This window comes from Hypanus sabinus, chromosome 17, assembly GCF_030144855.1.
Source record: "Hypanus sabinus isolate sHypSab1 chromosome 17, sHypSab1.hap1, whole genome shotgun sequence".
In the NCBI taxonomy this organism is placed as follows: Eukaryota; Metazoa; Chordata; class Chondrichthyes; order Myliobatiformes; family Dasyatidae; genus Hypanus; species Hypanus sabinus.
Genome location: NC_082722.1, coordinates 50,781,193 through 50,793,277, shown reverse-complemented (window position 1 = coordinate 50,793,277; position 12,085 = coordinate 50,781,193). Strand labels below are relative to the sequence as shown.

General features: G+C 39.7%; 1 protein-coding gene across 1 annotated transcript in view; it reads left to right on the top strand.

The window, feature by feature from the left end:
• The first annotated feature begins 903 nt into the window (after positions 1–903).
• Positions 904–12,085, top strand: part of dpep1 (dipeptidase 1) — a 29,672-nt gene continuing 18,490 nt past the window's right edge. Inside the window, exons 1-4 of the mRNA XM_059993037.1 lie at positions 904–1,178; positions 5,331–5,452; positions 9,853–9,979; positions 11,153–11,285. Of these exons, the coding sequence (XP_059849020.1) occupies positions 5,349–5,452; positions 9,853–9,979; positions 11,153–11,285 (364 nt within the window). The 5' untranslated portion in view covers positions 904–1,178; positions 5,331–5,348. The remainder of the gene's footprint in view (positions 1,179–5,330; positions 5,453–9,852; positions 9,980–11,152; positions 11,286–12,085) is intronic.

The following is a 12,085-nucleotide window of genomic DNA, read 5'->3' as shown; positions in this document are numbered from 1 at the left end:
AGAGTTGAGATGGATAATAAATCAGCCATCGTGGAATGGTGGAGCAGACTTGATAGGCCAAATGGCCCAATTCTGCTCTTATGCCTTATAGTCTAATTGAATTTGAAGCTAGGGTACAAGGTTATTGGCAGGATTCTTAGCATTATGGAGAAACAGGGTCCAATTCCACAGATTTCTCATAGTTGATTTTCAAGATGGTAAGATGTTTAAGAAGGTGTGTGGTGTGCTGGTATGCATTAATCAGGGAATGGTTTTCAAGAGCTGTGAGGTAATGCTGCAGCCCTATAAGAGTCTGGTTAGAATTCATTTAAAGTGTTCGGTCGCTTCGTTATGGGAAGGATGTGGAAGCTTGAGAGAGAACATAGAGGAAATTTACCAGAATGCTGCCTGCATTAGAGAGCAAGTGTTACGTAGAAAGGTTGAGTGAGCTAGGGTGTTTTTCTTTGGAATGAAGGAAGGTAAGAGGCAACTTGATAAAGATGTATAAAAATATGAGAGGCATAGAGTGGGCAGCCTGCACCCTTTTTCCAGCACAGAGATGGGCAATACCAGAGGGCATCTGTTTAATGTCAGTGGAGGAAAGTTTAGGAGAGATGTCAGAGGTAGATATTTTGCACAGATTCTGGGATGCACTGCTGGGATTGATGGTAAAGGCTGATATAATAGGGACAGTTAAGAGACTCTTAGGATGTAAGATAAATGAAGGTTATGGGTTGCGTAGTAGAGAAGGCTTAGATTGATAGTGGAGCTGGTTTCTACAGGTTGACAGAACACTGTGAGCTGAAGACCCATCTAGTTTACTCATTTCCAGAGGTTAGTTTTCACTGGATTAATAATTAACAGAATTTCTGGTTCCTAAGCTAAAAGATGTTGAATTTAAATTGCTAGTGTCTAAAGGTTAAGTAAAAGAGACTCAGCCAGCCAGTGCTGCATAGGTGTTTGAGGCTCCAAAGGGATTCCAGCATTTCCTTGGAGTGACTGGTGCTTGGAGGACAGGCTGAGCTGTTTGGTGAGATAGGACTGACAGTGAGGGTAGCCCGAAGGAGCAACTCAGCAGCTGATTGGGGAGCAGCAGGGCAACAGCAAGCACTCCTCACTGACAGGTATTCGGAACCGTGACATCAGAATTCAAAAAGCAACATTGACACAAGGGAAAGGAGCCATCTCAAGAGAAGCTGGTAAGTTAATAACCTTCAAACTTTCTTCCAACTACGTTAGTAATTAGCATGTTAATCAGTGTGTGGCAGGATGCCTTACACACATCTTGTGCCATGTTGGGAATCCTGAACGCCCTGGTGAGTACCTCTAGCCCAAGACTTAAGGCATTGGTGTGATGGTTACTGCTGTGAATCTAGGTGGTTGAAAACCACCCAGAATAGCTATTTCTAGGAGGTGTCATCCAAAATACTTTTTAGAATATGTGGACAGGGTGGGTATAGATGATTGCCAGATAGAACAAAGGGATAATAATGGTACTGCTGGATTATCTAGAGCCCAACCTGCTCAACGATTAATATTCAGTCCTGACTACAAGCTGCCCCAGGTAATCAATAGGATCTGTTTTCACTTCAAGTTGATTTCAAAGTTCAACATTATTTTTATTATCAAAGTACCTATATGTCACCAGAACAACCCTCAAATTCATTTTGACTAATAACCGTAACAATCAATGAAAGCCCACCCAACTTGGATGTTCAGCCAGAACAAACTGCAAATATAAAAGAAGAAATAATTAGTAAATAGATAGATAAATAGGCAAGAAATATCAAGAACATGGAACTTAGAAAAATAGAGGGCTATGGGTAACCTTAAGTAATTTCTAAAGTAAGTACATGTTCAGCACAGCATTGTGGGCCGAAGGGCCTGTATTATGCTGTAGATTTCTATGGTTCTATGTTTCTATAACATCATATAAAGAGTCTTTGAAAGTCAGTCCATTGATTGTGGGAACATTGCAATGATGGGGCAAGTGAAGTTATCCCCTTAGGTTCAAGAGTCTGATATTTGAGGAGGTAGGAACTGGTCCTGAACCTGGTAGTGTGGGTCCTGAGGCTCTTGTACCTTCTTCCCAATGGCAGCAGTGAGCAGGGCCATAAGCAGACAGCCCTGTGGTGAGCCTGTGCTGATGGAGATTGTGGAGGAGATGTTGTTGCCAATCTGAATTGACTGGGGTCTGCAAGCAAGGAAATCCAGGATCGAGTTACAGAAGGGTGTACTAAGTGCAAGGTCTTGCAACTAACTGATTAGTTTTGAGGGGATGATAATATTAAGTGCTGAGCTGTAGTCGATAAAGAGCATCCTGGTGTATGGATCTTTGCTGCCCAGATGCTCCAGGGTTAAGTGAAAAGCCAATGGCAGGGCCTCTCAAAACACTTTATCACTGTGGATGTAAGTTCTACTAGGCAAAAGTCATTGTGGCAGGTCTTCCTGGGCATCATTATAACTGACATTTGCTTGAAGCAAGAGATTGAGGATCTCAGTGAACGCACTAGCCAGTTGATCAGAACTGATCTTTAGTACTTGGCCTGGTACCCATCTGTGCCGAATGTGTTTGCCAGAAAGCCAGAAAGAATAGAAAATACCAGACCTTAATTGTGTTATATGGAATAGCATCAGAAGCACATAAGACTGATTTGGAAGAACTATTATTAAAATTGGGGAAAGAAGAAACTAGTTCTGCAAGGTGGAAAGAGGGATGAGATTCTGCTGGCAGAGTTCACTGGGGTAGAAAAGAGTCATCAAAGATACTAATTGTTGGATTACAGCCAATTGTTGGATTACGGTGGTAAATACAGAAATATGCAGGCTTGGAGAATGCATGCCTGAAGAAATGATGTCTGAAGAATGGCTTTAGATTACTGAGGAATTGGGATCTCCACAAACCAGACATGTATCAATAGGGCATTTGCTGGTGCTGCTAACAGTGTTTAAGCTCTGTTGACACAGGGATGGGAACCTAATGATAGAAGCAGTAGGGAGAAAAGCGAAGCTGGAAACAGATAAATGGAGAGTAAAGACAACTGTGCAAGGTAAGGCACAATAATTAGAATGCTGCAGAAAGTGGCAGAGCCTGCAAGTGTTTGAGTGAATCAGCCAAGTAAGTAAAGGGAGAATGATAAGATAAAATTTTAAAACTCTTTATTAAAATGCAAGTGTGATTAATACAAGACAGATGGGTTGACAGCACAAATAGAAGCAGACAAATTTGGATTGATAGCCATTCCAGAGATGTACTTGCTCGGTTACAAACAGAGGAGACTGAATATTCCAAGGTATTTGACATTTTGGTAGGGTAGGCAGAAAGGAAGTAGTACTGGTGTTGGTTTGTTAGTAAAGCAAGTTTACTGTGGTACTGATAAATGGCGCTGGCTCCGGTCCAGAATGTAGGCTGAGTATACTGCAAAACAAGAAATAGTGGGGTCTTGTAAGATGGTACTGCAATGAATTTAATTACCGTGTAGATAGGACACATGAAATTGATGATCATGAGGGTGACTTCATGGAACATATTTAAGGATAATTCTTAACAGCAATATTCTGAAGAATCAAACCGGGGTGGGGGAGCATATTTTAAATTGTATAATGATACTGGATTAATTGATTATCTAATAGTTAAGGATCCCAGGAAAGAATGGTGGTGGGCTTTCAAATTCAGTTAAAGGGCGAGAGATTTGGGTCTGAAACTGGTGTTTTAAATGTAAAGGCAGATACCATGGTATGAGAGCAGAGATGTGTAAAATAAACTAGGGAAATACATATATCAGGGGTTCCCGAACTTTATTATGCCACGGACCCCTACCATTAACTGAGGGGTCTGTGTTGGAACCCCTGAGGTGGATAAAGTGTAAGGGGGAGATCAGTAAAGGCAAGTAATTTGAATACGTATTGTATTAGAAGAAAGGCACTTTCAGAACAATGGGCCATCCATGATAGCTGACCTGCTGAACATTTCCAGCATTTTCTGGTTTTATTTCATATTTCCTGCATTTGAAATATTTCTTGATTTTCATATAAAAATGGATGAATGAAGTTGGAAATGAAAGATTTCAAGAAAGTGGTTTCTAAGGTACTGCATAAAAGGTTACACAACAAGTTAGGAGTGCACAGATTGGGATTGCATTGATAAGGGAATTAGCTCATAGACAGAAAATGGAAAATCTAGATAAATGGGTTATGGGTTATTTTTGAGCTGCCCTTCACTAATTAGTGGGATACCTCAGGGATCAATACTGTGACTTTGACTGTTTAAAGTCTGCATTAATTACATGGAAAAAGGAACAGAGTGCACTGTAGCCAAATTTGCTGATGACAGAAAGATGGGGAGGACAGGATGATAACAGCAAAGTGATATAGAGAAGATAAATAAATGAGCAGGTAGAATATAATAGGGAAAAATGTGAGGTTTACCACTTTGGATGGTAAGAATGAGAGGCAAATTATTATTGAAATGGAGCTGGTCTCCTAGTGTATGAAATACAGAGAGTTGGCATGCAAGTTGAAGATGTAATAAGGAATGCTGATTGAAAAGGGGATGGGGCTCTGATGCAATCTTACTGACTCTGGTGAGTCTGCACATGTATGCATACATATTTACAGGTATCTTCTTGCATTAGGTGCAGTGCAGAGAATATTCACCAGGTTGATTCCCAGGATTGACAGGATTGATGTGTAATGTGTGAAGAAAGGTTGAGAATGTCAAACCCATAGTTACCTGAGAAAGGAGATCATATAATTTCTGGGAGGGATTAGCAAGACTAGAATGTTAGAGATCGTGTTTCCTAAAGGAGATATCTACATCTGGAAGGCTTAGTTTCAGAATAAGGGATTTATTTATTTAGATTAGGTACAGCCACAAGCCTTTTTTGTCCAATTACACCCAGTTACACCCCATGTGACCAGTTAACCTACTGACCCATATCCTTTGGAATGTGGGAAAAACCGATGCACCAGAGGAAACCCACATGGTCTCAGGGAGAACGTACAAACTACTAACAGACGGCAACAGGATTATGCATTTATAATACAATTGAGAAGGGATTTCATTTTCCAGAAATATGTTATTATTCTTTACCTAGAGAGCTCTGGGGTGGTAAATGAATATATTCAAGGTGAAAATGGACAGCAGTTGAATTACAGGAAAGTTAACGAGTATGGGGAGTGAATGGGCAAGTATTGTTGAGGCCAAGAGAGATCAGCCATGGCAGGGCAGGCTCGAAAGGACCAACTGTCCGATTCCTGTCATTGTTTCTCACATTCTAATGTTATATCTCTGATATACAATGTGAGAGGAAGAAAACCGAATTTCACACTAAGTTACATCTCATCCACAGAAATCAGTGACACAGAAGATGTGGATTGCTTTTTTCCTGCTGTGTGTTTGTGCGCTCTGCTCTGCAGATTGGTATAGACAACAAGCAGAGGTGCTAATGAAACAAACTCCTCTTATTGATGGGTGAGTAAAACGAATTTCTACATGACGTTGCAAAGCTGTAGATGTTCTCAATTGTCATTAAATTGGATCCATGAAATCACACATGAGGCAGTTAGGTTTATGGTGGAGTCTCGAAGTTCAAAGTAAATGTTATTATTATATGTCACCATATACAACCTTGAGATGTATTTTCTTGTGGGCATACTCAGCAAATCTATAGAATAGTAACTATAACAGGATCAATGAAAGATCAACCAGAGTGCAGAAGGCAAAGAACTGTAAATAAATAGTGAGAATATGGAGAAAAAATTAGAAAAAAAGTCCTTGAAAATTCTGTGGCTTTCAGGAAAATTTTTGCAAAGTTTGGTCTCATTTTCTTGATATATCTTCTTACATCTGTACACACATTTCTCAATATTATCTCAAATACACAAAAATAATTTTCACTGTCAGAAATTAGTCCACAGAATTTCCTGAAGCATCAATAACAGACGGCGCACTCTGTTGCGTTTCCTTCTGTTCTCACTGAAGACGTGCCATGGAAATGGGGAATACATACTGTATCCAAAAGGGCTGAATCTCATAGTGACTATTCAAATGTTAATGTGAAATTTGTCCTGGCTGTAGGATCTTATCTTGGATCAGACAAGTGTCAGGTCATAACAGAGATCCTTGAAGATGTGGGACAGATTTTTCAAAAAGCTTTCTGCTTTTAGATTGTTTGAAAGCAGGACAATAGGAGACCTGAAATCAGGTAATAGGTGGTCACAGTGGGATCTCATGGTGTCAGATAACCTGGATGATTTCAATTTGGTTGGGCTGATAAAACAATTTTTATTCTCTTGATAAACAGAAGAAGGTAATTCATATACATATGGAAATTGGAATCAAATAACATGGATGAGGCATCAGTACAATTAACTTCTCTGATGAATCCTGATGAAGAGTCTTGGCCAAAAACATTGACTGTTTATTAATCTCCATCGATCTTGCCTGCCCTGCTGAGCATAAGCTACCTTAATGACTATTTTCCAGTAGCACTCACATCTATGGTGATGAAATGCTTTGAGAGGTTGGTTATGGCTAAAATCAACCCCTGCTTCAGCAAGTACCTGGGCCCACTGTTATTTGCCCATCGGCACAATAGGTTTACGGCACATGCAATCTCAATGGCTCTTCACACGGTCTTGGGTCACCTGGACAACATTAACACCTATGTTAGGATACTATTCGTTGACTACAGTTCAGCTTTTAACACCATCATTCTCACAGTCCTGATCGATAAGCTACAGAACCTGGGCCTCTGTACCTCCCTCTGCAACTGGATCCTTGACTTCCTAACCGGAAGACCACAATCTGTCCGGATTGGTGTTAATATCTCCTCCTCGCTGTCCATCAACACTGGTGCGCCTCAGTGTGTGTGCTTAGCCCACTGCTCTACTTTCTCTACACCCATGACGGTGCTGCTAGACATTGCTCAAATGCCATCTATGAATTTTCTGATGATAGGACGATTGTCAGCAGAATCTCAGATGGAGACGAGATGTGCAGGAGTGAGATATACCAGTTAGTTGAGTGGTGTTGCAACAGCAACCTTTCACTCAACATCAAGAGCTGATTGTGGACTTTAGTCAGACAAGGGAACACGAACCAATCTTCATAGAGGGATCAAACATGTAGAGTGTGAGCAGTTTTAAGTTCCTGGATGTCAAGATCTTTGAGAATCTAACCTGGTCCCAACATATCAATGTAGTTTTAAGAAGACAAGACAGCAGCTATATTTCATTAGGAGTTTGAGGAGATTTGGTTTGTCACCTAAAACTCTCAAAAACTTCTACAAATATATCATGGGGAATATTCTGACTGGCTGCATCGCTGTCTGGTATGTTGGGGGGTGGTGGGGTGCTACTGCACAGGATCGAAAGAAGCTCCATATACATCAATATATATTGATGTATATCAATACATGATAATAATACAATATTATCATGTATTGCTTTATACTGCTGCCGCTAAATTAACAAATTTCATGATGTATGCCTGTGATATTAAACCTGATTCTGAATTTCACCAGCATTTTCTGTGTTACTCTGGATTTCCAGCATCTGCAGAATCTCTTGTGTTGATTCATTACTCTGTCCATCTGGACCTTAACCAATTTCTACTGCTGCTCACTGACCATGCAAAGTCCCGATGAAGGGTGTTGATCCAAATTATCAAATTCCTATTCCCCTCCATTGATGCTGCCTGACTTGCTGAGCTCCTTCAGTGTTTTGTGTGTTGCTCTGGATTTCCAGCATCTGCAGAATCTCTTGTTCATAGTTCAAGCTGTTTTCAATGTCAGAAGGATGTCTACTGCAGACTGGGGAAAATGGAGCATATTTTGTTATTCATTTTCTTGGTGGGAGTGCTAAACATTGAGAAGGTAATGGTGAGACATTTGCTTGCACTGCTATTGTCCATCTGGTTCTTTTGGGCTGGGAATTCAAGATTTAGACCAATGATGATGAAGGGATGAGATGTTTCCTAATCAGCATGGTATGCAACTTGGAAGAGAACCTTCAGGAAATGATTCTTCTGTGCCTGAATCCCTCGTCCCACTTGGCAACAGAGTTCACAAGTTTAGGAGGTGCTTTTTGAAGTAACTTGGATTTTGTAGATGGTACATATTGCATCCACAATACACCAGTGGTGGAGTAAATGAACATTTAGGATGGTGAATTGAATGTCATCAAATGAGCTACTGGATATCATTTTATCATTCTTTGGATTTGCCTTGTCAATAGAAGAAAGGCTTAGGGACATCAGGAGATGAGTGATTCAGCACCAGATTCTCAACCTTGCATGGTTAATGCAACCAGGTTTCTGGACAATAATGATCTCTAGGATGTTGCTAATATAGGATTTGAAGGTCAAGGTTGAGCTGAGAAGGACATTGTCTGCCTCTCTTGTGCTATGCATGTTTCTTACAACCTATCAGTCAGAGGTTACCTAGGTTGTGCTACAGGCAAGAATGGGCTCCTTCATTTTCTGAGGAATTGCAAGTAAAATTACCCATGTGCAATCATCAGTAAAAATCCCCACTTTGACCTTAAGAATAAAGGAAGTTCGTTGAAATCATCAGAGACGGCTAGGCTTGTGGAATTTCTGTGGTGATGTCTCAGGGGTTAGGGAAGATAGTTGATGGGGCGGTGAGTTCCAACACCAATAGTTCACATCTTAAGCTTTTGAGAAAGTGTTCAGTGGACATTTTACATTTGGGAGGAGAATGACAGGAAGGAAATTTATTTCACTGCATTTGGAGCTGGCCACTCTCCCTTGGGTCATCCAGTATCATTTCATGGCTGCTCACATTCTTTGTGGGAGGTTTGAGACTTTGTGGGCATTTTCACAGAATCATTGCCGATCCATACAGTGAGGAAAATGGCCGCTTTCTCAGTCAAAGGCATTGGGCTAGTCCCACAGAAGGCTTCTCAATTTAAGTTACAGCTTTGCTTTCTCATTGAAGATTTTCTGAATTTGGAGGTCAGGGTTTAAGCAATCTATCCACTCTTAAGGCAGTTGGGTAGACTCTACTCAATAGAGGAGTTGCAATTCCATGTGGATTTTGAAGCCTCTGGGTTGAGGTTGATTTCGGTGTCCTGAGGGTGAGTGCTGAGCAGATCAGGACCATGTCTGTTGTCTTGCCATCAACTCCCTGGTGCTTACAAATGATGTTGCTTATTGCCCTTGTCTCAATTTGCAGTCTTATAAGATTGCCAAGGAAAGATCGAACATCACACGAAAGTACTTTAGACGAACAAGGTTCTAGACTTGTCCATTATGTTTTTTTGCTAGGTGACTCAAGATGGCTGTGATTCTAATGGAGCTTCCACTGTTGGAAGTGACCTGAGAGCATCCAGAAATTAGTTCTGAAAAAGTGAATGAACAGCCAATGCTGATTCATGGTAGTGAAATTAATGTAGTTTCTTGGCTTTGTTGCTTGGATATTAACAAAGTAGAAACTTCAGAGGCTCAGCACTAACGGAAAGTGACACTGTGATAGAGTTTGTGCACTATAAATGATTCTACCATCTTGTTTTCCAGCAAATAAAATGGTTTAACCTGTTTTCAGATCTTGTATTGTTAATAGATTAGGTGAGAGCAAGCACAGAAATAATAGTTTCTCCACTGCTTTGGAAAGCACCTCCCCATGATAACATTTCTTAGAATTGAAATTCAAAGCTCAAAGGTAACAAGTTTCTGAAACATAAAAATCATGATTCGTTCAAATGGTTTATCAGAATAAGTTGGAAATTATACAGTTATACAGATTTGTACAGTCCCCTGTATGTGAGGAATTCTGAGGGAATAAATGCAAGCTGGTGTGTCAGAATTCATCTTGTTTTTTGACATTTAAATGTTTTTCTTTCCAAAACTAGACACAATGATCTCCCCTGGCAACTTCTACTGAGCTTTCACAACCAACTAAGCAAAGTGGATCTGAACAAGCTAAATAAAACCCACACTAACATCCCCAAATTGAGAAAAGGTCTTGTAGGAGGACAGGTATTTAAATTACCTATTAATTGAATTGTGCATTAATTCTCAGCATTCAATTCCAGATTGTATTGATGAAAAATAAATTGGATGTTTGCAAAGTGAGTAAGTATGATCAAAGCTCTTCAGTAGCAGGGAGAATATTGAAAGCATGGACTAAGTGAAGTAAATAGCCATTTCTGAGATGTAATAAAGCATTGGATCTATATCAGGCAGGGAGAAAGGTACAGCACCAAATACTGTATATCTTCTTCAGGTTATCCTCAAACTTTAACATTATCTCATCAATGATTTTTTTTTCTAAGCCATCACTCATCATGTCTACCATTCAGACAAACTCATGCAAAATTGTTGTTTACTGCAAACTAAAACCAGAGTCTTGGATGTTTTTATTAATATCATTGTCAGCTGTAAGTATTCCTCTTGAGAAGCATTTCATTGAATCATAATTGTCCCATTTATTTCTGATGAGTGTGCATTTTCCAGGTTCCATTCCAAATAATCTCAAAAATTTACATTTTTGTAGCATTCTTAACAGTGAAAACAATGTAAGGAAAAAATAATATATGATAAGCAATGAGAATAAGCAAATGCAAATACCAATCATGATTAGAAATAAAAATGCTCCAGGTTAGCAGAGTAATAATGTGCTTTACAGATCATCAAAATGTCTATAATACCGGAAATGATTACAATCTCTCTCTGCACCTGTTGGGACTATCATTTATTACTATGGCATTTGAACCTGGGTGTATTGATTTGCAGATGAATGTGTGTAAATGTTATTGGAAGATACTGCAGGATACCAGGAAAGTAAGCAGGAAGATAAATAGTGTTTCACATCAAGTGGAAGAAGGTCCTTTCTGCTAATTGAATCTCTGAACCTTTTAGTTGCAAGGATCAGGCATAAACAAGGAGCAAGGAATAGGATGGATTAGGTAGTTCTATTGAGAGCTGGTTATTGATTTGATGGGGTTAATAAGGTTCTAAAAGATAAGAGATCGAGGAATGGCCTTTCATCACATCTGACCTTTTTACTTCAATTTATCGTGCACAATATGCCCTGAAAAATAATTGCCTATACTTATTTTCTTGATACTGTTCTGTGACTGTCAATGCATTAGCTTGTTCTTATACACTAGCTTTAATTCTTCAAGTTCTAACTTGGAAATTCTGTTCCAGTTTTGGGTTGCATATACACCATGTGACACCCAGTACAAGGATGCTGTGAGGCAAACCCTGGAACAAATAGATGTCATACATAGAATGTGTATGAAGTATCCTCAAACTTTCCAATATGTAGATTCAAGTAGGGGTAAGTAATTTCTAATATTTGCTGCCAACAGTTGGAATTAATCTGTCAACATGTTATGATGGTGCTTTCCTACGTAAACCTAACACTGTTCTTCACCATGTCCTCTGATAGGGAATCATGGATTTACAATGGCAGAGGCTTAAGTCCTTCCTCTCAATGCAGCAGTTTTCTGTATATTAGCTTGTATGACTCAAATCTCATGAAGTAGTTTAAAACTTCATGTTCTTGTAGTGCAAACTAAACAATGGAAACATGCAAAAGTCCAGGAGGAAGTCATCAAGTCAGGCAGAGACTTGATCCAGTTCAGTTCATACAGCAAGAATATGGACTTGATCCAGTTCAGTTCACATAACATGTCTTGACCCAAAGCATCGACTGTCGGCTTCCCTCCATTGATGTGGCTTGACCTACTGAGTTCCTCCAGTGCTTCGTGTGTTGCTTTAGATTCCAGCATCAGCTGTTTTCTGTGTCTACGCTAAGCAAAGGAACCTTTACTGCTGAAGATCCAGCATCGTCCCAGAGTATTGATCAGCCACAGTATGGTCAATGGGAAAATGCAATGCAGGCTATGATGGCGGACAGACAATAGAGAGCATTTAAAGAAATAGTATATAATTTGCAGACAAAATATATTCCTTTAAGGTACAAATACCCAATAGAAAAATTCAATTGTGGAGAAATTAAAAATAACATTACATGCAGCAAAAAGGACTATGAAGTTCCCTAAGACCAGGGCTGTTGATGTAATAAGCCTTTATTCAGAACAAACAGATACACAGAAGGGACATGGTGGGAGACTC